This window comes from Silurus aristotelis (genome assembly GCF_946808225.1).
Source record: "Silurus aristotelis genome assembly, chromosome: 20".
Lineage (NCBI taxonomy): Eukaryota > Metazoa > Chordata > Actinopteri > Siluriformes > Siluridae > Silurus > Silurus aristotelis.
In genome coordinates this window covers 20506307-20533862 of record NC_139593.1, presented here as the reverse complement: position 1 = coordinate 20533862, position 27556 = coordinate 20506307, and the positions used below count along the sequence as shown (strand labels likewise).

The 27556-nt window shown below is 40.1% G+C and overlaps 1 protein-coding gene across 3 annotated transcripts in view; it reads left to right on the top strand.

Annotated features, from left to right (window-relative positions):
• pard3ba (par-3 family cell polarity regulator beta a) overlaps positions 1-27556 on the top strand; it is a 113804-nt gene that overhangs the window by 9381 nt on the left and 76867 nt on the right. For all 3 annotated transcript variants that reach the window (XM_083522277.1, XM_083522276.1, XM_083522275.1), the window contains exons 2-5: positions 5820-5921; positions 22300-22480; positions 25286-25395; positions 26457-26545. In XM_083522277.1, coding sequence (XP_083378403.1) covers positions 5889-5921; positions 22300-22480; positions 25286-25395; positions 26457-26545 — 413 coding nt within the window. In that variant the 5' untranslated portion in view covers positions 5820-5888. The remainder of the gene's footprint in view (positions 1-5819; positions 5922-22299; positions 22481-25285; positions 25396-26456; positions 26546-27556) is intronic.

The following is a 27556-nucleotide window of genomic DNA, read 5'->3' as shown; positions in this document are numbered from 1 at the left end:
GAAGCAGCAGTAGTAGTAGTATTTTTAGAAGCAGCAGTAGTAGTAGTATTTTTAGAAGCAGTAGTAGTAGTATTTTTAGAAGCAGCAGTAGTAGTAGTATTTTTAGAAGCAGCAGTAGTAGTAGTATTTTTAGAAGCAGCAGTAGTAGTAGTATTTTTAGAAGCAGCAGTAGTAGTATTATTTTTAGAAGCAGCAGTAGTAGTATTTTTAGAAGCAGTAGTAGTAGTATTATTTTTAGAAGCAGCAGTAGTAGTATTATTTTTAGAAGCAGCAGTAGTAGTATTATTTTTAGAAGCAGCAGTAGTAGTATTTTTAGAAGCAGCAGTAGTAGTAGTATTTTTAGAAGCAGCAGTAGTAGTAGTATTTTTAGAAGCAGCAGTAGTAGTAGTATTTTTTCAGAAGCAGCAGTAGTAGTAGTATTTTTAGAAGCAGCAGTAGTAGTATTTTTAGAAGCAGCAGTAGTAGTAGTATTTTTAGAAGCAGCAGTAGTAGTAGTATTTTTAGAAGCAGCAGTAGTAGTATTTTTAGAAGCAGCAGTAGTAGTATTATTTTTAGAAGCAGCAGTAGTAGTATTATTTTTAGTAGTAATACTATTACTTTAAGAAGCAGTGCTGATGGTGGTGTTAATATTACTAACAGTAGCGGTTTTAGTGGTAGTAGAAGTAGAAATAATGTAGACAGTAACAGTAGCAGGATTAATAGTAGTCATGGCAGCAGTAATATTAATAGCTGTAATGGATGGATTTCTTTCTTGGGTAATAATATTTATTATCCACTCTGCCACTCTGAGGTTTTTTCCCCCCACGCCTGAGATTCTTCTGCTTTATTACAGTGTAATCTCATAACTGCCACAGGCTGAAGAATTCCGATTCAATAAGGAGAAATAACTGGATGCTGAACTTCTATTACTCGCTCGCAGCTCATAACACGAGTGTGAATGGGCTTCGAGAGGCTCTTCGACGCCGCTAGGACAATCTGTACATCATAAATATGCGGTGTACTGAACTGGGTCAGACCTTTTAGGGGTACCGGTGCATTGTTTCCACTCTCTGCCACCTGAAAGTCTTCAAGTTCCACTCAGAACCGTATCAGAGCAAAGTGTTCTTCTCGTAGACACTTTGAATCCGCAGGTTTTCACAAAAGCGTGACTCGTGGAGATCCGTGAACACGGAGCGCAAGGCGCTTTTTAATGAGGCCCACGACTACAGCACTGCCTGCGCTGAACATAACGAAGTGTTTCCAATTACCGCTTTTTTATTTCAACACCTTTTTTTTTTTTTCTTTTTTCTTTAGCCCCTTTCCTCTCCTCGGCTCCTCTCCCTCATGGTGTCTAGTGTCACACTAATTTTGCTGCTGTTTAATGAAGTGTTTGGAGGATTAAAGCATGAAAAAGCATCACCGTGAGAAATTCCTCGCTAATCATCCTCACTTCCATTCGCACTCTCCTGCGTTTGCCTTCAGAGAGGCAGCAGAGGAACTGATGACTTAAGTAACACTACCTATTTATTTATATTAACGTTTTTACTGGACCACGTGACATATCCGATTTCACGGGGTAAAATTCGGCGGCTGTGGTGGGGTAACTCCACGCGAGTCCGGAACGTTCCATACCTCCGTCCGCTGTAAATCCATTCCCTCCGATCACGGAAAGGTCGTTTTTATCAGGATCATTAAACAACAGGAAGCCAGACTCAGCAGGACGTACGCCTCTGGATTCGGCTCAATCAGCGTGTTTTACTCGCTTCTGATTAATCAAACACCGGAAATCATCAGTCTCCATATCCCTCCGTCCTCTACATCTGCCTTCAAACCAACCACCAGCATGTCTTCCCTCACCACATCCATAAATCCATAAAGGAATGATAGAACAATGTTATTCAAAGAAATATTTTTTTTTCCAAGTCAAAAACACTGTAGTCATTATACGATATTTAAAGTTAAATATCTACATGCCCCTCTATTATATTTCTACTTTTATTTCTTCCTTTTCTTCCCCTTTTTACATTTTTGTGTAGGCAGATTGCTCGAGTACAAACTCCGTGCAAAGCTTCCTGCACATGAGACGTCAAACTATAAGTGAACTAATTTACTTATTAAATACAGCTGTACTACTACTTCAATCACTAATAACCAGAACTAAATGCAGCTTTACTTCACCACACAAATCTATAAATGTCCATATGTTCTTTATTTGCAGTGTAAAATCCTCCTTTAGCATGAAGAACCGCTTTACAAACTCTCAGCACCAGGACACTTGGTTTCTCCAGACATTCAGCTGGAATACTATCTTTACAGTTCCCACTATCTTTACAGTTCCCTGTCATCTCCGCGTTCTCAAAGCACAATGATGATAATCAGGTTAAGCAGAATCAGTACATCTCCTACACAAGTCATTTGTGTGTTTATCTAAAACAACTCCTGAAGGATGACCAGTTTTAGGTTGTTTCCAAGCGTGTGAAAAGAGTGAAACAAGTTTTTTTGTGTGTTTTTCCATAAAATAGAATTGTATGGAAATGGAAGAGGTCATGCCTCATAATCTTTTTCTCTTCCTGTTTTCTCCTGATCTCGTCATAAACGTTAATTTTTGTGTATTCGGCATGAGAGGATGTTCGAGAGGCAACATCATGGATAATAACCACAGCCATTTGTAACAGCAAGCACATGGACGCACACTAAGGAGTAAACATCTATTTTATTATCCACAAAGAAACAAGGAAGAAAAATCTATTCTAATGCGTGGCCTCTGAGGACTTTGTAAAGCTGCCCCACTTTCTCCTTCCTGAATAAAAATCTTTTTTTTTGTGGCGCATGCAATTAAATATTACACTTCTAAAATGACAAAGAACAGCCATTTACAGCTCTATTAACTTGTTCCTGAGGGAATAAATCACTAATCAAATCTAACTAAGGATTGACCTACTAGAGATTTTTAATGCGCCAGCAACAATTACACCCGCCGCTTGTGTGTTGAATAGTGGAAATGTAATCACACGTATTCTATTACTTGCACCTTCACCTGTTGCACGGTAACCACCCTGCGCTAGGGTTCCGGAGTCCTGATTGTTAAACCTGAATAGGCTTGTAAACATTATCTTTAAACCCAGGAGGTATGCGATGAAGCGGTTCGACGGGTCAGTCTCGTTTTCTGCCTTTCGAGAAGCTTTCGAGAGTTTTTTCCCCACAGACGTGTTCTCTGGTATTTTGCACTCGAAAATCGTTATGCAGACGTTCCTTTGGTGTATTGTTCCACCAAGTGTCAACGAACTTTGTTTGCTCGACCCTCACCGGGTTTTTGTATCGTGTAAGCCGAGGTGACGCAACATTTCCATTCGTGGTGTGCGTATGAGCCTGAAGCCTCAGCGATGCGATGCTGTATTGCATACAGCTTTTGAGGCCTTGTTTCTCCAAGGAATGTAGATGAAATACAATCTGTGAATGATATCTTGTGAGAGAATATACAACAAGAAGGTTTTTACTGAATGCCTGATTTTTCTGGTTGTTGCCATACTGGAAAAGCCATTCTAGTCTTCTGGTGTACTGAAGGTTGTAAAGGGGTTAAGGTTATCCGGGAACTTTCATCTAGAGAATTTCGGAAATATTCCAAGTTGAAAACCTACCAGGAATTTATGGGAATCAATTAGAAATTTGGGGAAGTGTATATAAACTGTATCATATATAAAAAGAAATATAAACATTTTGTTTGGTCATAAACTCGCATGTAAACTAATACAGATAAAAAAAAGTTGATTTGATCGTTGTTCTGTTGTTTCACAATAGTGTACACACAGCACAATGTAGTTTTAAACATAAACTGATGTAATATTTATGCAATTCACATCAATGCTGGCAAAGATAAACCTTTTACGACATTATTTTGTTGGCAGGTTTTTAAGAAATGATGTGTTTATGTTATGGAGAAATGCACAGTGCATGTAGGGGGCGTGGCCTCAGTAACCCTGCAGTAAGTGTGCTGTGTGCAGGTGATTGATGAAGGTGCGGGAAAGAAAATCAACTGGTTGTTTTAACCAAAATCATCCTATATATTGTAGTTTTCAACTACATTTAAGTTCCCTGTTAGAGACTCGCCTGCAATTGAGTTAAATCCCATTGAAAGTTTCCAGTCTTTAAAATTCCTGTGATGATGTAATCCCTTTTTTAATTTTGGGGGGGAAAATAAGCCAGCAGAATACAAGATAACGGAATGTTGTTGGAAAATACCAAATAGCTGCACGTTATTAAATCATACCAAACTCCACTGCCTTGTTACCCACCAGAATATGCAATATGTTCAGTCTAAATGCCAAGATTCTGTTCATAGCAATGTTGTCAGTGGTGATTTTATTGGTGGTCACCAGTGGTGTTGATTTTTGCTTTTAAACAGCACAATTTTCTTTATCAATTTGGTGCCATTGTGACAAAAGTTGGTCAATGTTGTTAGAACCTCTTTTTTAAGAGTGAAATCATGCTAAAGCGTGGGGAAAAAACAGCCCTGAGCAAACGACTTTCGTGTTCATCTGAAGCGTTTCTCTGGACCGCTTGATTTCCAGATGGTGCTGGTTGATGAAGTAAATTACACAGAACATAATGATTTTCCAGGTCCGTTGGAGGAGGATCGTCGTCGGTGCAGCAGTATAGTTCAGGTCGGAATCTCAGGCCTCCGAGGCATCATCTGCTAATCTACGCTTAGGGAAATCGCAGGAGCAAGTCACTGGATGAAGTCAGATTGAAAACAGGAATGGCAGGCAGGACAGGCTGTCCACAACCGATTCAAATACAGTCTGCTATTCTCATCTTCTATTATACAGTAGCAAATATGTAACTTCCCCACATAAAAGAATTCTTCTCTCCGCTAACATCTGGCCAGCTGGGGTGGATTTCTAAAGCTCTTCGTGCTCTAATAGTTTTTAACGTCCTCTCTGGTCATCAACAGGAAAAAAACACGCCCTCCATCAAAGCAAATTGTTTTTGCCTTTCTATTGTTTCCCCTCATGCCGCGTTTAAGCAGAACCTGTAACGTCAGCTTGGTGAAGGTACAAAATAGTTTATTAATTTAAAAAGTCTAAATATATTTGGAAAGAAAGTATTTTTTTTTAATTTATTTATTTATCAAATGATCACAATTATTGGCACCCAGAGAAATTCTTATGGAGAGAATGTAACAGCTCCATTTGACATTTTCTTTTTTTTTTTTGGAACATTTTGTTTGCCTGAGGTTGCACAGATGTTGGGGTGCCATTAGTTTTGGAACATGGGTCTTTGTTAAAAAAAACATACAATTCTGTAAAAGTTTTTTAACTAAATAAGTAAATAAATAATAATATATTTTATATATATGATATTTTCAATGTGTGTACGAGGGTGTAAAAATCTATTCTGTAAGTATATCAATATTCTTAGGAGGGGTGCCAAAATTAATGGTGACTACATAGAATTATGGCACACTTTTATGCCATTTTGCTTTAATACTTATTCAGAGCCAGAATGATCTCATTTATATAATTGAACAGTTGGTTTTTCCAGAATGTTTGGAAGTTTGGTGGTGCTGGGATTTGACCTCACAGCCTTCCGATCAGCAGTCCGACATTTTAACAACTCAGCTACTACATTACAAGCTAGTGGAGGAATATTAAAGGAGGGCAGGTAGAAAGTGTGTAAAGAAAGCTAGTAGCTGGTCATCTGGTAAAACTAAAAGTAATCACCTACTGCATTTATACACAATTCTTTTCCCATAATGTATTGCAAGCTGTCCTTCACCTCCTGCCAGCTGCTGGAACAGGAACTCAAGACGCTTTGCTAATTTGAGCCATTGTTCCCGACAGGATGGGGAGTTTCTGGTGCGGACACATCATGTGGAGTACGCCGATGGGGGGATTCTCGACCCCGACGACATGCTCATGGACCTTCTCGAGGACAAGGACAAGGTAAGACAGATGGACAGATATGGACATTATGTCGGTTTACCGTTCTCAGTTTTTGGTCGTGTGTGTGTGTGTGTGTGTGTGTGTATGTGTGTGTGTGTGTGTGTGTGTGTGTGTGTGTGTGTGTGTGTGTGTGTGTGTGTTTGGGGTGGGAGGAGTGAAAGCTGCCACTTCTTGTACTTCTCATTAAGCATGAGTGAATCAATTACACACTACTGAATACTGTTCTAGTATAATGTATTATATTCTACTGAATATTACACTATTTATAATATTATTCTATAGTTTCGTGAAGTATATTATAAAAGAATCATGCTATCAAACTGAATATTGAACTTGAAATGCTACTATTATACTATACTACAATGTACAATATTATTGACTATATAATAGAATGATTCTTTAAAGTCCTATACTGCACTACACTCTATACTGTACTATACTGAGCATACTAATACTATGCTATACTGCTGACTACTTAGCTTTGAAATGCTAGTATGTTATGCTATACTTTACCATGCTATACTATAATCAAACTAAAATATATATTATTATTTTATAACCTCTGGAATTATCGTATACTAATCCCTTCTATACTGCTCACTATACGCTATATTATGCTATAATATTAACTATGATAAAAGTATCCTGTAGAGTCCTAATATATAGTATATTAATGTAGGCTATTGTACTGAATACTGAATTACTGAAATATACTATAATACGGTGTACTATACTGTAATATAACCTAAATTATATCATTACTGTCCTGATTGCCAGACTACCGAGTGCTGAATCTTTCTAATTCTATTATACGTTGTAACATACTAAATGCTAATAACTTTATGAAATTCTTAAGCTGTACTGTCCTGAAATATAATTTAGTATAATGTTGTATCACTGAGGAATGACATTCAAATCTCGCACCACCGGTTTATTGCATTTGCCATATAACTCATGAGTTTGGCAGATTTTCCCGGTCTCTCACAGAGAGCACGATAGACCAAAACACATATAGGGAACAGTACAGAAAGTAAAGAATGCGGTGCCGTGTATCTTTAACTCCGCCTCTTTTGTGATGTCATGTGACACTTCAACCAATAAACTAGCAGAGAAACTACACACAGGCTGCGCTACTACAGAACTGTTTACTGTACAGTACATGTGCTCACTATAAATGTGATACAACTGTATTTCTACCAATTTACACCAAATTCATCTCGCTATATTCTTGCAAATGTTTTCTGTGTTTAAAGTGTGTGGGAGGAGGATTTATGGCTTAAACAATACATAAAAAAATATTTTTGGGGGGAACATAAACAGGGGATTAGTGTTTACTAGACTAGACTGTACTACGCTCTACTGTACTATAATATATAAAATAGCTCTTGTTTTCACTTTCACTATAGCAGCTATAACCAAACAATCATCCAGCATTCTCGCTTACTGACTAAGAGAAAAACTAATTATTTACTGTAAATAATTAAATTATTGACTATACTTTGTATTAGAATTCGCTTCATATGTAAGCAGTTACTACGTCAATATGATCTAATAATATAAGAAAGGGCACTTAAATATACATTTCAAACAGATGGGAACAAAGCAGTAGTGCAGTGACTGACACAAATCTCAGTGCTCACACATGAGGGTTTGCATTGTAAGACTGGATTTCAGAATCTGATAACCCGGCTCCTGTTTCTCTGCTCTTTATCTGCTCGTTTGCTGGTTACATACAGCGATGCTAATCTTCTGTCTCTCACGAACAAGCACTTACACACACACACACACACACACACACACACACACACACACACACACACACACACACACACACACACACACACACGACACAGGACAAACCTGTTGGATCGCAGTCCATTAAAGCACAGAGTTTCACGACCATGTGCAGACCTGCTCAGCTGGATCCTCCTGGCTAGTCAAGAATTTTGTTAACCTGGGATTAATAGAAATTTGCATTAGCGTTGCGTGTTTGATAGAACTACATTAATTTCAAGAAGTAATGATTGTTCTGGAAAAAAGGTAGATTTTGCCGGTGACGAGTAATAGAAATGGATGGATGATATGAGCCCTTTCTTATCAAAGTGTCTAAATGAATAGCAAAAGGGTTTGAATTTGAATTTTAGTATGAATATCTGGAATGATTTACATTTCATATAAAAAAAAATTGTTTGCATCTTATTCCACATTTGCTGTTATTATAATCTCCACTCTCCTGGGAAGATGTTCCACTAGATTTTGTGTTGATTTGTGAGATTTTATTTAGTCACAGGCAGGGTAGTAAAGTCAGGTACTGGCGGAGGTAAGAAGGCGAGGAGGCCTGGGGTGCACGTTCATTGTTCAATGGTTTTGGAGCCCTATAGCAGGAGACCTTCCACTCCAACCCATGGAAAGCAGATCTTCATAGAGATGGCTTTGCGCACAGGTGCACTGTGATGCTGGAACAGGTTTTGGCTCTGCCAGTTTAAGTGAAGGGAAAATGTCATGCCACCACATCCAAAACCATAATATACAACGTATATATAATTGTGAAAGCAGCTGTGCGGTAACATTTTGTGGAAGAAACACATTGCTGGGGAATATATGCATATGCGGCTAGATGTAAGAGCTCCTCCTTCCAGCTACAAATCCATGCCCCCAAATTAGTTTTGTGTGTGTATGTGTGTATGTGTGTGTATATATATATATATATATATATATATATATATATATATATATATATATATATATATATATACAGTGAGGAAAATAAGTATTTGAACACCCTGCTATTTTGCAAGTTCTCCCACTTAGAAATCATGGAGGGGTCTGAAATTGTCATCGTAGGTGCATGTCCACTGTAAGAGACATAATTAAAAAAAAAAATCCAGAAATCACAATGTATGATTTTTTAACTATTTATTTGTATGATACAGCTGCAAATAAGTATTTGAACACCTGAGAAAGTCAATGTTAATATTTGGTACAGGAGCCTTTGTTTGCAAATACAGAGGTCAAACGTTTCCTGTAGTTTTTCACCAGGTTTGCACACACTGCAGGAGGGATTTTGGCCCACTCCTCCACACAGACCTTCTCTAGATCAGTCAGGTTTCTGTCCTGTCGCTGAGAAACACGGAGTTTGAGCTCCCTCCAAAGATTCTCTATTGGGTTTAGGTCTGAAGACTGGCTAGGCCATGCCAGAACCTTGATATGCTTCTTACAGAGCCACTCCTTGGTTATCCTGGCTGTGTGCTTTGGGTCATTGTCATGTTGGGGTGACCCAGCCTCGACCCATCTTCAATGCTGTAACTGAGGGAAGGAGGTTGTTCCCCAAAATCTCGCAATACATGGCCCCGGTCATCTTCTCCTTAATACAGTGCAGTCGCCCTGTCCCATGTGCAGAAAAACACCCCCAAAGCATGATGCTACCACCCCCATGCTTCACAGTAGGGATGGTTTTCTTGGGATGGTACTCATCATTCTTCTTCCTCCAAACACGTTTAGTGGAATTATGACCCAAAAGTTCTATTTTGGTCTCATCTGACCACATGACTTTCTCCCATGACTTCTCTGGATCATCCAAATGGTCATTGGCAAACTTAAGACGTGCCTGGACATGTGCTGGTTTAAGCAGGGGAACCTTCCGTGCCATGCATGATTTCAAACTATGACGTCTTGGTGTATTACCAACAGTAACCTTGGAAACGGTGGTCCCAGCTCTTTACAGGTCATTGACCAGCTCCTCCCGTGTAGTTCTGGGCTGATTTCTCACCTTCCTTAGGATCATTGAGACCCCGCGAGGTGAGATCTTGCATGGAGCCCCAGTCCGAGGGAGATTGACAGTCATGTTTAGGTTCTTCCATTTTCTAATGATTGCTCCAACAGTGGATCTTTTTTCACCAAGCTGCTTGGCAATTTCCCCGTAGCCCTTTCCAGCCTTGTGGAGGTGTACAATTTTGTCTCTAGTGTCTTTGGACAGCTCTTTGGTCTTGGCCATGTTAGTAGTTGGATTCTTACTAATTGTATGGGGTGGACAGGTGTCTTTATGCAGCTAACAACCTCAAACAGGTGCATCTAATTTAGGATAATAAATGTAGTGGAGGTGGACATTTTAAAGGCAGACTAACAGGTCTTTGAGGGTCAGAATTCTAGCTGATAGACAGGTGTTCAAATACTTATTTGCAGCTGTATCATACAAATAAATAGTTTAAAAATCATATATTGTGATTTCTGGATTTCTTTTTTTTAGATTATGTCTCTCACAGTTGACATGCACCTACGATGACAATTTCAGACCCTCCATGATTTCTAAGTGGGAGAACTTGCAAAATAGGAGGGTGTTCAAATACTTATTTTTCTCACTGTATATATATATATAAAATAGTTGTGCTACAGAGCATTTTCCTTTTATGCTAAACATAATTATATGCTAGAAAGCTACCTGTCATAGTTTCCTCCACTCCTCAGACATCCCATTGATCTCGAGTACTTTCTTCCAAACTTTATATTTCATTGTAATGTCTTTTAATGAGCACGAACTGCAGGAGGGCAGTAAGAAGTGCCGTGAGCTTGATTTTTATAGATTGCTAGTGTGAACACAGGGTTAATGCTAACCATCAGATGTGCAGTATTTCCTGGAAATAAGCGATTAGGCTCCACCCACCCCTTCCCCCCTTCCCCTTTTCCACATATTTATTCATAGCCTTTGGCTTTTTTTTTTTTTTTTTTTTTTAATGCAAAACACAATCTTTTTATAACAATGCTAATGGATTCTAATGCAATGCGTTATTAAGATTTCCAGCACATTTCCATGTCGAATAATAGCAATCAGAGTCAGCAGGAGAGTGATGAAGCAGCGAGACGTGAACATACATCTAGGATGATGAACAAGCTCTTTTTCACACGTGCGCCGACGAAACGGTCCTTCGAGCAGCGTCGGCGATCGCGAGCGTAGACGTTAATGACTAATCAAAAAAAACGTTCATCGGCTCTGAGCCTGAGGATTTCGAGGTCTCGCTCTTGAGGTTGATGAGGGTGAAATCGCTGTGGCTCCGCCCCCCCCTGCTCTTTGGCCCCCGGAGCTCAGTGGTGGTTGACCTGATTGTGCCCCCGGCTCATGAATATTCAGCACAGCATGATGGATGGTGTTAATGCGTGGCGGGGCTGCGGTGGACCGTAGGGGGTGAAAGGTCACGCTGAGATCGGCTGACGGAGAGTCGCGCTTTGTTAATTAAACACTTTGTACCTCCTCCTCTTCCTTTCTCTTTCGCACAAGCTTGCTTTCTTCTCAGCTGAGGATGTTTAATGGAGTGTATTTCTCTCTGTGTATTTATAATAGAGGGCTACCTTTTCTCCGACGCAGTGTGATTCTAATAAATGATCCTGGCGCCCTTTTTTTTTGGTAGTATTTTAGATATTGCTGCATTTCTGTGCATTGAGAGTTGATGCAAGTGCTGGACTTAAAGTTTTAAAAAACAACTCGGCACTCTGCTCAGTTATGCACGTCTACACACCATCACTTTCAGAATAGTCCCCATGCACAGCAATACAGTGCTCCTGGCGTTCCTGCCAGTTCTGGAATGTGTCCTGGAAGTCTTCTTTTTTAAAGCACCTTCTGCGATTTCCGCCGTGTCTCAGACTAGCACCAGTTACACAGCTCCAGATGTACCAAACGATGTCTTTTGGCACACGGACTAATGAAGGTTGGTGTTCCCTGCGACTGTGTGCGCCATCTGTTGGCATGTTACAAAACTAGCTTCGTGACTTTTTGGTACCACCTCGTATGACGATGTTAATCATGGTTAAATCTAACCAGCAACTTGCTCAAATTTGCAGCTTACATTTTCTTATTAATAATTAGAAGATCTGGAAACTGTACATCATTTATAATAGTGTTCTTGACTTTTTTGTTTTTTTTGTTTTCACAGTCATGTAAATGTATCCTCCTGATTATCAATCTGCCTCTGCAAGGGTTCGGATAAAAGGTCAAAGCAATCGGTTTGCATTAAAGATGAGAGATGTGTTTGTGATACATGAAACCTGACGACAAAGCGGATGTTGTGCAGGCAGTTTAATCGCCCCCATGCCACGCCCACTACTAGAATTGGTCTTAATAAAGAATTGAACAGAACCCTGTGTGTGTGTGTGTGTGTGTGTGTGTGTGTGTGTGTGTGTGTGTGTGTGTGTAGGATTGTTGTGTACATCATTACCTAGAATTCAGTTGTCCACTGGGAATCCGACATAATCGCAGTAGACGTCATCATGCATGGAGTCTCAATCTTCAGCCTTGACCGCTAAAATCCTAGAATGCAGGTTAGAGGGACCTCTGGCTCATAGAGAGCCTGTTTAGTACTAAAACCAAATCCAACTGTATGTGAACACGTTTAAAAAAGACGTGTCCTTTTACAACATACAGAAAGCACTCGCATGAGCATGCAGACTGAATACAGAGCCCGTGAAAACATGTCAAATATGGGGGTGGAAGCTTAATATTTTGTGTCATTGTGTCAAATTTTGTGAATTTGTGGTAAATGATTGCAGACTTCCTCACTGCAACACACAAAACAGGAAGGTGGTAGCGTAATGGTTTTGAAACAGGGAAGGTTGGAGACTTGGAATAATGAACCAACATGAACTACCAATCCATACTTCAACACCATGCAATTCCATCTAGACTGCAACTCATCTGAACCGACTTCACACACACACACACACACACACACACACACACACACACACACACACACACACACACACACACAAAACAACAACTGAAAAGTTAATTGATCCACTTATAAAAATACGTTTTTATTAAACCTAAAGAAAAAAAAAAATCCCAAAAGCAGATTTCTTTGGAGGCATTTTAAGAAAGACATTGTGAAAATGTAAAGACCAAATGTCTGACCTGACATTTAAAACCAAAATCCTGTCTAATAAAGAAAGCATTCAAGTTAATTTCGGAAGAAATCTAATAAAAGTCTGCTCACTTCTGCTAATTTGTCTTTTAATTAGCCTGTTTTTTATGCTAACACTGGATCTAATTGGTTTTAGCATCTGGAAATTGCTCTTTATATCAGCAGCTGATTCATTTCATACCTTGGCTTCAAAGGCCTAAGGCTTCTCCGGCCTCTAAATAGCGAATCTTGGTCATCTTGGTAATGTTTCACAAGGCAGAAAAAATGCATTAGCAATGCTAATTACTGCTAATTGGAGAGCTCATTAGGGTTTCCTGGAAATATTGTACTCGCACTCGAAAACAGCTAATGCGGCATCAAAATCATCGAGACCTTCATCAAAGGACACTAATGAAAATGAAAGCTCTCGTGTGTGGTGAGAGCTCTCACGTGATTGCATGAGAAATACAGATTTATAATTATTTATTTTTTTTATCATAAAACATGTTGATATGTACTTTCTATTAGCATCTATACAGGCCAAGAGGCAGCACTTAGCCTCGCTCGTTTTGGAGTACTCACTTCTTTATGCTTGACTAATGAGGATCTCTGAATAGAGCCTGATTGCGGGATGAGGAAATGTATCAAGCATTGTGTGGTTGCAGATGAACTAGTGTTTAGAGCCTGTCACATATACATTTTATTCGAAAGGAATGTATACCATTCTGTGGTAAATTATTGGATAAATGTGTACCATTCTGTGGTAAATTATTGGTTAAATGTGTACCATTCTGTGGTAAATTATTGGTTAAATGTGTACCATTCTGTGGTAAATTATTGGATAAATGTGTACCATTCTGTGGTAAATTATTGGATAAATGTGTACCATTCTGTGGTAAATTATTGGATAAATGTGTACCATTCTGTGGTAAATTATTGGATAAATGTGTACCATTCTGTGGTAAATTATTGCTTAAAATTACGTCATTCTGTTGTAAATTATTGATTTAGTTTGGGTTTAGTGTTTTTATTTTTGTATATTCATTTTTGTGAATACTTTGTGCTTTATTCTGTGCATAGCTTCATTTTGGCTAAATTTGTTGTTAGTGTCCAGGATAGTTAAAGAAGTTGTGCTTGAGAATTAATGTCTAATGGCATCTTTCTAACATCATACACACTTTTACCGATTTCCTTTTATTGTCAATCTTCAGCATGCATACATATATATATATATATATATATATATATATATATATTACATACATACATACACACACACACACTCGCCTGTCTCAGACATATTGTCTGTAATCAGATAATCAGTGTGGTCATTAAATGCTCATCAGTTAGGCTAATGTCAGTAAATAAAGCACGCTGATTAGCATGTGTTCCGCCTCTGAAGAGAGATAATGTAATGTGTGCCTGAGATTCAGCTTCTTCTCTTCAAAATTCTCTTTGTTCCCTTTTGTTTGTGCGCGATCGTTTGGACGGCAAATTATTTAGACCTCTTGCTTATATTTGATGTTTCATTTGAGTTTGTTAGCAAAACCTTAGACAGGCATTATCTGTTTTAAATGTTTAATCATTTTTCAAAAATTGTATTGACCAGGATGAGGAAAATTACGGGATGGATATTGAGAAGGATACGTTTAAAATAATACTAATACAGTTTTGTTTCAGAATTGATAAACAGTTGGCGTGTCCCCTACATACAAACCCATACCAGTTTTTCTCAACAGACTTTGCATTTATTTTGTACTTTAGTGTCTCAGAACGTGAAGAAATAGAGCAGGGTTGCGCTAACGAGAGCATCGGGACCTGCTTGCGATACTCACTGACATTTCTGAAGCATGTCTGAGGATTTTATATTGTATATGTAATATAATTCTCAATCTGGTCATAAAACATCAGCCCATAATGGTGACAGAGGGATTTTCTGCTGAAGGGAATTAAACAGTTCGGGTTGTGAAGTTACAGGATGATGGGGTCGTGTGAAGGAACTGCATTCAAGTTCTCACTCAGGTTCTAGCAGGGATAAAGTCATTCCTTCGTCATCCTAAAAAATAAATACCTGTCTGTCCTTTCTGAGAAACAAAATAGTCAGTACAATAAAGCTACAACTGAAGACTTCCGCAAAACATTCATTTTCCATACTGACAAAATCCCATGGAGTTTGATAAACCCTCTGAATAAACTGTTGCTATAGAAACGAAGGTAAAAGTGTAAAAAAAAGATTGTTGTTTTACTATAACATAAACCCAAACCTCAAGAACAGTCAAAATGTTCAAGCTGCTTGGAAAAAAACAAACATATTGTATAGGGTACAAAAAATGTATGGTTTAGTTAAATTTAAATGTTTTTTTATGTTAAAACCTCCTTTGTTATTCTCGTTTGTGACCACGTTTACATTTTTTTACAACAGCTTTTAATTTCCGCTAGCTTGGAATACAAAAAAAAAGTAAATATATAAATAAAACTTAATCCTTTTTTTTATTCAAAACTTTTTATTAATTAAATTAAGTAATCTATTAAATAGGCACAAATGATATTGATTAAAATATATATATAAATGGAAAAGTGTAATTCATTGTTGGACCCCATTTGGGTAAAACAAAAGTGTGAATATAATTATATTTCTTTTTTTTTTTTTTTTTTTTACATGAAAAAGATGTTCTACTTATTTTATCATACAACAAATGACTGCATTTAAGAAATTATTATTCATTCATTCATTCATTCATTCATTTCCCCTTCGATGGGCAAATTCTTGAAAAAGCCTCAAAGTTTGTTCGGGTCGGATTCATGTACCGTTACACCCCTTATATTGTAAACGGACTATATTTCCTGTAGAGAGCAACACACACTTTCACATTCCTCCTCTTCCTGAAATCTGTCCTCCTTGCTTTCTATTAAGTGACACGTCTCTCATAGACGTGTATATCTGGCATCCCAGCTCCGTCGACGCCCTCGAGAGGAGGTTACCGCGTCAATCACGAGCTAATAAACGCAATCAGGAAGCGCTCGAGCTGCACCTGGGTCCCCGCCGGCTCCACCAATCACCTGCCGGCACCGTCTGCCTTATTGTTATCGAGGATTTCCACCGGCGCCTGCCACGCTAATTAATTATCCAAACGAACGGGCTGCTTTGATTAGATGGTAATGAGGTAGAATGGCTCGCTCGGAAATGAGCGGCGGGCCTGAGCGGCGCGTCGCTCCGCGTCGCTCCTCGTTCTTCTGGAGGAGGAACGTCTGGAGGAGCTCTAATGGACAGTAATGGCGCGTCTCTCGTGTTTCAGGAGGCCATAATTACACATTATAATGCTAACTTCATGTTAATAATCTCCTTCCCTCAAATTCACGACGCTTTTCCAGCCATCAGGCGACGCTAATTTGTGTGGAAGAACGCAGGTTCTAATGAACGTGGAGCAGCCAGGTGGCCACAACCTGCAGCTCAACCTGCAATTAACAACAAATAAACAGGAAAGAAACACGTCAGTGAGAGAATGGGAACAGAGTGGAGGAGGAGGATGAAGATGGAGAACAGAGAGAGGGGGAGAGATGGAATGATAGACAGAGAATAATGTGAGAGAGATCAAGAGAGAAAGGTAGTGAGACAGATATGAGAGGAAGAGAGATGGCTGGAGAACAAGTAAAAAAAAAAAGAAGTGATGGAGAAAGAGAGAGAGAAAGATCGAGAGCAAAAAGAGAAAGTAGGCCTGAGGGAGAGATACACATGGAGAGAAAGACAGGCAGGAAAATAAACTGAAAGATATAGAAAAACATAAAGGTGAAAGAAAAGAAGGCAAAGTGAGACACAGGGAGAAAAGAAAAGAGTAAAGGAGTGAAAGAGAAACATGGATAGAGAAATGGACATTCACAAGAGAGAATGACAGCAAGAAAATTAGTTAAAGATGAAAAGAGGAAGGGAGAGCAGGACATAAATATAAAGGAGAGCAGTACGTAAATGAAGAAAGAAGACTGAAAGAGGAGAAAAAGGAGTCGGAAAGCGAGGTAGACAGAGAAAAAAGGAGATAGGGATTGATGAAAAAAAGTAAGGGGGAGTGGTGGCTCCAGCGGTTAAGGCGCTGGGTTGCCGATCGGAAGGTCTGGGGTTCAAGCCCCGGTATCGCCAAGCTGCCACTCTTGGGCCCTTGAGCAAGGCCCTTAACCCTCTATGCTCCGGGGGTCCCTTACGAGGGAAATATCAAGGTCCGTGACGTCGGAGTGATGTGGGGCCGCCTTCTCGTGGGCTCAACACCTGCAGGAGGGACCGTAAGGGACGGTGCTGTGAGGATTGGGCAGCAGTCGAAGGCGGGGGCCTGCTTAGACTGCTGCCCCCGCGACCCGAATTACGGATAAGCGGGAGAAAATGAATGAATGAATGAAAAAAAAGTAAGATTGGTAGAATGAGCAAAAGAGAAAGAGATAGAAGTGTCACACACACACACACACACACACACGTCTCTTTATTTCCATGTCTCTCTTCTTCCTGTCAGAAGGTGATGATGGAGTGATAAAACATTAAGATACATTACGTTCTAAATGTATTAGCAGGTAAACTGATGAAGAGGAGACACCACTCTGTAGTTCCCACTTTACCCATAATGCACTGCAGCGTTACCCTTCACCTCTACCATCTGCGTGTGAGTGTGTGTGAGTGTGTGTGAGTGTGTGTGTGTGTGTGTGTGTGTGTGTGCCTGCCAATCTCCATGGCAACGCCCCAGGATCCTGGACGTAATGAGCAGAGCAGGACACATTCCCCCCATTCCCTCTCTCAGACTCACATGTTCTCCCTTTACCTCTTCAATGCACTCTCTTTTTCCTCTTTATCCCTCTCTCATTTTATCTCTCTTTTACCCCGTCCATCTATAGTGTTCAGCTTCCCATCCATCACTCCATCAATTCATACGTCTGTCCGTCTATGTCACTCAATCACTTGTCTTCCAAAAATGTCTCTATTCATTATCCCATCATCACTTTATTTTTTTCTATTGCTATTCTTCCAAAAGTCCATCCATCATCCATTCACCTGTCCATCCATTAACTCACACTCCATATTATTGGTCATGTTTTGTCCCTTAGGTGACACTGGTCCATCCATCCATCCATGGTTTTATTTACCAATCCACTCATTTATACATCTATCTATTACTTTGTTTATGTATTCACTCATTTCCTCAGTTTCCTCATTTCCATCTATCCATCTGGATGAATGGATGAATATCCATCCATCAATTGTAACTTAAATTACATATCTACCCCTTAAACTTTTTTTTCTTTTTACATATTCACTTATTTCTTTAATTCCATCCATCCATCCATCCATCCATCCATCCATCCATCCATCCATCCATCCATCATCACTTTATTTACGTATTCACTTGTTTTGCTAATTTTTACCGATTGATCTATCAATTGTCACTTAAATTAACCCACCCACCCATTTTACTCAGTTTCATCCATCCATCCATCCATCCATCCATCCATCCATCCATCCATCCATCCATCCATCCATCCATCCATCCATCCATCCATCCATCCATCCATCCATCCATCCATCCAATGTGTTTGGTTTGTTTATTTACCCGATCATTTATTTATAGAGTGATTTATAAATGGATGAAGCTGTTCTTTCATCCTTTTGTCTCTCCATCCAGTAACTCATCATGCTCATTTATTTTTTTATTTTTATCCATTTGTACCTCACACACATTATAACCATTACCCCTCCTCCATCCACACCACCCGCACTACTCCTCTCTATCGCTTTGTCTCTTTAGTATTCTCTCTTCTAGATCCTCCTCTCATTATTAGTTTTTTTCTCTCTATATTTGAAATTGCACAGTGTTCACTACAGAGTGCACTAGTGTGGAAGGAAGTGCACAAGAAGGTTCAGGGTGCTAAAATAGGATCCTCTCATGTTTCTCGTCCTGGTTTTTATTGTTTGTTTATTGTATCGTGTCCACCGACACGGTACTGTCCTTCTGTCTGTCTCTCATTGTACATACACAGACAGTAGTACTGTGTATGACAGCTAGGTGGCGCAGCCTCTCCAAATCCCTTTGAGCTTTTTTTAAAAAAAAAAAGAGTTTAATTTTAGACGGAGCTTCATGTCCGGATCCGGCTCGGGGCATCGAGTTGATATGTTTCTCACGAGGAAGAGAGGTGTGAATAGGAGTTCTCTCTATCTTTTCTCCTCACTGACTCTCTCTCTCTCTCTTTCTGCCCCTCCATGTGATCTCCTCGTCGTCCTAATCCCAAAGGCTTTGAGGCATTTTGAACATTGAATCACAAAAAAACCCCAAAAGAAATACACTATATGGACAAAAGTATGTGGACACCTGAGTAATAGATGGGTATGTGCTTCTTATTGAACATCCACATGTGGTCCCATTTGTTGTTATAGTGACCTCCACTCTTCTGGGAAAATGTTCCACTAGATTTTGAATAAATCTGTGAGCCGTTGGACCTGTTGTTTTACAGGTTGCTGGTCTTCAGATTGTTCTGTTGTCGTGGGTTCTGTAATTTTGTCTCGCTTTTGACCTTCACATTTTTCCTTTGGTCTCGACCTGAAGGTGCAGCTGGAGAGCCGTGTCCAGCAGTGCATATGTTAATCTCATTAGGGTCCGAGGCCACGTTACACGTGGGAGAGTTGGAATAGCAGCCACATCCCTCTCGAACCACAGCGTGTGCTATTTTCAAACCCTGACGAGAGCCAACTTCGAACGGTGCGCCCTCTCAACCTACACGTATCTCATGACAGGGCTGTCTTCAAGCTCCGGTGGTCTCGCTAACGACGCCTTCCACCAGGAGAGAGCACCGACCCTGCTGTCCTGTTTCTCATTTAGTTCACTTCCGTTTGTATTTGGTGTAGCGCTTCGTGTCAGAAACCCCCGGGGGACATTTCAGTGCTTAATGAGGGAGCCAGAGGTAGGAACGATATATAAGACGTGACTGTGGTTCCACTCTTGGATAGCAAAGCCTTTCAGAGAAGACTTCTGGACCTGGATGAGCCACTAACAGAGCATGGCAGATGAGATCGAGCAAACTATGGAAGAAAGATCATTTGATATCTGCTTGTTTGCTGTAAACGCATTTGATAAACTTTTTTGATTCTTACTTCCAGCTTGTTTTTTTTTTTTCATGGCATAGCTTCAGGTCCTGAATGGACAGTAGACCTCGAGTGAGGGACGATCAGCTCGTGATATCTAAACACACAACACACAGACAGAAAAAAACACACCCAGGCTGAGAGCACACTGCTGATGAATGCCTCTCCAGAGGGCAGGAAAGTGCAGAACATGTTCACACTTACAACGCTCTCCAGAGCACTCACACAATGATCTACAGCGTAACGGAGACACCATTACTTCCAAACGAATAGAAGGTCGGAGCTGTCCTGGACGCGACACGTGGATCCGCGTGACGGAAAGGAGGCGGGGTCTTTTTTGTGGACGAATATACCCCCTTTTTTATTTTACGCTTTTGTATATTTAGGGGGCCTCAGCACCTTGGTCAGGATCTCATTCTAGTTTCAGCTGGGGAGATGCTGGAGAAAGGATACTTTTGTACCTCATTTCTAATCGCAGTTAACATTTTGCTCATCCTACTTTGAGCTCATTTGCATATTATGTGACCCTAGGGATTGTGATAGTCGGTTTGTTGTTGTCAAAATACCCAAAAGCCGTGCTCAGGACCTGCTCCTGGTGGACTTATATCAAACAGGTTCTCCAGATCAGGGAAGATGAGATTTGTTGTATTGATCTGCTTTGCTTACTACATTTTTGATGACCCAGTGATCAGCTAATCAGTTTTTAGAAGAGATTCCACCACAGCATCCATGTTTGTATTTAACATGGCTACCACATGCTGGATAGGATCAGATTTATGGAAGCACATTTTCCCAAAACAAAAAACAGAAATTGTGAGAAATACAGACGGAATCCCAAGAAAAAAGTCATAATTGTGAGAAATCCGTCCGTCCATCCGTCCGTCCGTCTCACTATCATGATTGTTTTCCTCCCTTTCATTTAAACTCTGTTTCTCTCTCTCTCTCTCTCTCTCTCTCTCTCTCTCTTTTTCTTTTTTCATGCACTTCATCAAATTGTAGCAATTTCTGCTTGTTTTTCTTTTTGCTGCGGGGGGGAAACGGGACTTGCACAGCCGAGTGTGAAAAGCGCAATCTTTTCGACGTGATTGATGAGACGTGTTTCTCGTCCTGTGTCACCGCTTATTTTTTCTTTTCTTTTTCTTTTTTTTCTTTTTCTTTTTCTTTTTTTTTGTTCTTTCGGAGAAGAAAAAAAAAAAAGAACACTTCGAGATGCAGATGATTTTATATAGAAAGGGAGGGTCCTGTTCTCCTTTCTGTTCCTCTGTTCACGTTCCGTCGTTTTTTTTTTTCCCCGCTGATCAGCTAATTAAGTAGTCGCTCCTTTCGGACGGCGTTCTGAGGCGATTGGAAGAAGGGAGAGAGCGGAAAGAGAGATGACGGAGAGTGCTAATTTATTAGTGAAGGTGGAATAAATTCATTAGACTGCCAGGACACACACACACACACACACACACACACAGATAACCTGTCCATGTCTTCTCGACTCATAGAGATGAGCGTGACATCATGTTTGACAGCTTCTGATTTCGTTGTCAAGTTCAATTTAGCCACTAAGGCTTAATGCACACACACACACACACACACACACACACACACATTTGTGGTCTGCCTTTTGAGGTATAATAAAACTTGGTGTGGATGGATGGGTCAATGGATAGAAATAGAAGTAGATAGTAGTATTGATTGGGTGAATGAACAGTATATAAATAGACAGATAGATGGAGGAATAGTTAGATATATGACGGATAGAAAGTAGATGGATAAATAAATAGACATGACAAGAATATGTCTAGAGGGTAGATAGATACATGGATAGGTAGAAAGATAGAGAGTAAGAAAGAGAGAGAGCTAGTGTAGTAGATAGGAGTATCGATTGGGTGAATAAATGATTGATGGATTGATAAATGATTTATAGAAAATAGAAGGATGAAAGATTAATGATGAATATGGCTAGAGGGTAGATAAATACATAAATGACTGAATGGATGAATTGATGGATGGATAGATATATAGATATGGAGTTGTATTGAATGGGAGATTGAATGGTATACGGATGGACAGATAGATGAAAAAAGTTAAATGTAATGATGGATTGATATATGATGGATAAAAAGTAGATGTTCTACTAGAGGATGTGGATGGTAGTACTGATTGGGTGAAGGAATGGTATATGGATGGACGGTAGATAGATGGAGGAATAATTAAATCTAATGATAGATTGATACATGATGGATAGAAAGTAGATGGATGGATGTATGAATACATAAAAACATAAACGAGTGGGTTGATGAATGGATGGATTTTAAGATAAATAGATAGATGGAGTGGTGGATTTGTACAGTATTGATTGTGCGTGTGTGTGTGTGTGTTTCCACAGTTGATAGCGGTGTACGAGGAGATGGAGCTGCAGCCGAGAACATCGGTCAGTCCGGGGGGCAGCGTGGCGTCTGGATACTCCAGTCCCTACGCCTCAGAGCCCGAGCTGGGGCACCTGCTGGGGCACCTGCGCCCTGCACTGGGCACCGAGATCGAGGTCACGTCCAGCACCCTCAAGTCAAGTAGGCTTTATTCTTCATTCTCAACCTGGTGTGTTTAACAAGAACAGAGAGACAGAGAGAGTCTAGCTAGCCATTGTGTACAAGGAAGATTTTGCTTGGTGTGTGTGTGTGTGTGTGTGTGTGTGTGTGTCGGATAAACAACTACAAAAGCACTAAACACACACACTGGTACAGCGCCCCTGATGTTCAATCTCAGTCAGCGTCTCAACAGAGTCTCTCAGTGGTACGATTAGAGCTGCATCGATCCTTTACACACACACACACACACACACACACACACGTGTTCAAACACTAGGCTGGAGAACTTCTTCACTGAGCAATTGAAGTATCGATTCCCAATAAATCAGGATTACAGATTAGCGGATTCCGGCATCTTTCAGCTCCTCTTCCCTTCTTGGTGTCATTGTCCTGTTTGAAAACAATTGATGGTCCTATGAAGTGCTGGTGAAGTGTGATCTCGATTTTGACCAAATCACCAACAGTGTCACCAGCAAAGCACCTCCACTTCATCACATCTCCTCCATGCTTCACAGTAGCAACCACACATTCAGGAACCGTCTGTTCACCTTCTGCATATCTAACAAACACATGGTGGTTAAAACCCAACATTTGTAAATCAGCAGACTAAAGGACAGTTTTTCACTGATCTAATGTCCATTCCTTGTGTTTCTTGTCCCAAGAAGGTTTTGTCTGCTTGTTGTTCTTCTGAAGTAATGGTTTCTTTGTTGCATTTTGACAATAAAGACCCGACTTATGGATTCTCCTCTGAACAGTAGATGTTAAAAAATATCTGCCACTTGAACACGGTGCCGTAATTCTAATAAATTTATCCTCTGCATCAGAGGCAGCTCTTGGTTTCCAACTTATCATCATCAAAAGCAGCTATTTGATGCAAAACAACAATTAAAGGCAGGCGTGATGGATATTGTAGGACACTCAGGAAGTGAAGTGAGGATGGATGGTGATGAATCAGCTGCTGCTGTAGAGGAGAAAGCTGGCAGTGGAATGAACAGCGTGCTGCAGTAGAATCAGTTCAAAAGGAAAGGGTTTGTGCTGCATCAGGCGCGATGGTAAAGCTGATCATGACCTTTAGGAGGTGAAGGATAATGCAGAGCACCGCTGCTGACCGTCCACTTCACTTATTTCTGTACACGTGCAGCTCAGAGCTCACACACAGAACAGGACAGGAGAGAAAAGTAGGAAAAAATCAGAGGCGAAGAGAAGATAGAGTAAGAGAGTGGGGTGGGTAGAAAATATGAGCAGAATGAAGAGAAAATTGGAGGGGAATAGAAAAAATATGGGGGGGGGGGGATAGAAGCCTACATGAAAGAAAAGGGGGGAATGAGGGAGGAGAAAAAAAGGAGAGGAGGAGAGACCAAAAGAAAGGAGGGGAGGAGGCGAAAAAGGAGCGGGGGAGGAGGAGAAAAAGGAGCGGCGGTGAGAGAGAAAACAGGAGGGGTGAGGAGAGAAAAGAAAGAGGAGTGGATGAGAGGAGAGAAAAGAGGTGTGGAGGAAAGGGGAGAAAAGAAGAGTAGAGGAGAGAAAAGGGGAAGAAAGGTGAGAGGAAAAGAGGAGAGAAAAGAAAAGTGAATGAGATAAAAAAAAATGACGTTGTACTTGTCTGTCCAAATAAACTGTTGCTATAGAAACGTTAACGTGTCCTCCCAATCGCATTAGCATAAACCTGTAATTGGCGTTGTTGTGGTAACTAGTTAGAGCCGGCGTTATGGGAAAGTATTTAAAATGTTCTGACCAATCAGAATCCAGAAGCTCAACAGTATTGTGAATTATTTGAGTAGAATAATTGGTTTGTCCTGGATGCAGTAAGTTAGTAAATGTACTAGCGAATTTCACACGACTTCCATCGTGAAACCTCCAATAGGAGCACAGCGAATAATCCCAGCATACCCATTATCCAGAGCAATGTAGACGCTCACGGATGGAAAAAAACCCCTGTTTTCCTGATGTCCTTTTTGCTAGTTCACGTGTTTGCTGCTCCGTTATAGAAATCAGGATGAGCTTCTCGCTCTGATGTTTAGGTGATTAACTCCGTTCTCCCGGCGCCCCGGCGAGCTGTCAGAGCCCTTAGCACTTGACATGTCAGGCCACCGTAGAAGAGCGGTGACGTGACGCAGCCTGGAAACATGCGCCGCCGTCTGCGTAATCATCTGCTCCACCGAGACGTTCCACTCCAGAGCTATAATCAACGCCATCACCAGCCCTGTCATCAACTTCTCCAATGTAACCGGGAACAAACCAACATGTGTCGAGTGGGGGGGGAGGGGTTTGTTAGCAGGAAAAACTAACTGTGCCTTGGTTTCAAAATGAAATTAAAATAAATATAATTATTTAAAAATAAGACAGGAAACAGATGAGATGATTCACTTAAATGGTTTAAAGGAATAAATCAGTAAATACAAATTCAGATTTTGTGTACAGTTAACAATGGACATTGTCCCAAAGAACTGTTTTTAGACTGTTTGTGTGAACATTAATTAATTCTTTAATTAATAAAATTCTCAACCCCATTATATGAAAATTTAGTATTTGACAGTTTATTGTCATACGTCCAAGAAACTCTGTTATACCTCACAGTGAAACATAAATAGCATCAAATCTACTGTAGTGCGAATGCAAGAAACAAAGTGTGTGTGTGTGTGTGTGTGTGTGTGTGTGTGTGTGTGTGTGTGTGTGCGCGCAAAGCACGCAGAGTTGGTCTGTAGATCCATAAAATCTATACAGAGTAAATTAAGGAGCTGTGTGTGGGGACAGGTTCGATGCTGACTGTACTTCCCGTTTTTACAGACACGCCTCTGATGGTCAGAAGCAGCAGTGAACTGGTGCTGTCTCACTCGATGGACACAGAGACCCGAGACACCAAAAAAGACAACAACAGACCAACAGCAGCAGCAACGGTCAGTGTTCACACGGTTCAGGGTAGAAATCTGAACCTTCCAGTTCCAGCCCCGCCCACCAGTTATCTCAGAATCCCCGCCCACCAGTTATCTCAGAATCCCCGCCCACCAGTTATCTCAAAATCCCCGCCCACCAGCTAGCACAGAAGCCCCACCCACCAGGTAGCTCAGGAGCCCCACCCACCGGCCAACTCCGTGGCCCGCCCCCTTTTATTTTTATTACATTTCCAGAACAGTGTTTTATTTCTTTCTTTTTTTCTCACCAGGGAGGAACAATAAGATTTGTTTTTCTCATTGGTATTTATTTATTTGTTTATTTGTGGATCATGTGTGTCTCAAAACATCTCTTTTTGTGATTCATGCGGGTCGAGCCTCACGTTTTCCTTTCACCCTCTCAGGATGCTATTAGGATTTCTTTTGTCGTACATCAATTTTTCTCTGTGTGTGTGTGTGTGTGTGTGTGTGTGTGTGTGTGTGTGTTCTTGGGAGATTGTTTTTGTGCATTTTCTTATTGTGTGTTTCTCTCTCGCACCTGCGGCTCCTCTCACACAGCGTCTCAAATTTCTTTCTATCACTCTTTCTAGGTTTAATCCCTCGTTTCCTCACGTCATCGCAACGCTACTTTGTACTTTTTATATATTTATAGTTACTCTTTCGGTCCCCTCGTCTCTTCGCTATGGGTTCTTTTCTTTTTTTTATGTGAGCTGAGTGCACTTTGAGAATGCAGAATGTCTGGATGCACAATAACAATAAGCACAGTGCAGGAGCATGTGGCCTGGCGGGGGATAATCACAACTACCCGCAATCTGGGTCACTCCGTGTGTGTGTGTGTGTGTGTGTGTGTGTGTGTGTGTGTGTGTGTGTGTGTGTGTGTGTGTGTGTGTGTGTGTGTGTGTTGGAGCTAACAGCAGGGACATCGCACACAACCTATAGGAGTTTTTTTATGTATAATTTATACATGGTGACCTACAAATGATATCAAATCATTGTCTTTACAAGTGTGTGTGTGTGTGTGTGTGTGTGTGTGTGTGTGTGTGTGTGTGTAAATGTTATGTTTACAGGGACCAGGCCATGTGCTTCAAGTGAAGAGTGGATTTATAGACACGCCAAAAGGGGACATGAACCAGAGGATGAACAACAACAGCAGCAGGTATAATAATAATAATAATAATAATAATAATAATAATAATAATAATAATAATAATAATAATAATAAGGCTTCATTAGCAGGCCTCCGCGTTCTGTTCCTGCAAATAAAACAGCTTGACACTCATATGTCTGTAGCGGAACAGTCCCCTGTCACGTACAATAAACTTTCCCACTCTGCATCCCCAAGCTCCCCCCGAGGCTCCAGGGCCGATTCTCAGGTTGATAATTTCTCAAACGGAACGAACGCACCAGTTTAATTCTGCCTCATGCGATTCTCCTTCCAGCCAGGATAAATAGTGATTCCTGTATTCATTTTTTATGTGAAGTGACATTTAAAAAGGCGATTATTAAAAAAAAAACCTTTTAAAAAAGAAAAACGTCTGCAAATCGGATCAGAGTAAATGCTAACCCGATCAATTCCAGATCAGAATAAAGCACCGGTTGCATTCCTAGATATACAGAGATATATATATCTCAATCAGTTAGTCTTTACAGGTACTCGATATCAGGAAGTCTGTAAAGCCCCACTGTCTCGTCCGAGCATCCAGAAAAAGCAGACGCTCTTTCGTTCAGACAGACAGTTAAGAAAAACAACAAATACGTTTCTCTCGTGTGTCATTCGTACTCTGGATTGGATTATGTGTTTAGTCTTTCTGTTTTTACTGTAATCTATTCCAAGGAGAAAAATGCTGATGGAGTAAATGTATTAGAATTTTATATACATAGTATATGTATATTGTATTAGTAGTAAAAATAAAACCTTTTTTCAATTTTTTTTTTTATATGTGAATAAATAAATAAGTTGTTTAAAAATCAGATGTATCTGCTATAAAAAAGTTTCTTATTTTTCTAATATCAAATATATTATATATTTATTTAATTATTTATTTACATATAAGTAATTTATTAATTTAAATTTTTACTGACAAGTTTTTTTGCAGATTTAGTACAATTTTATTATTTTATATATTTATTATATACATATTTATATATTTATAATTATTTATTAATA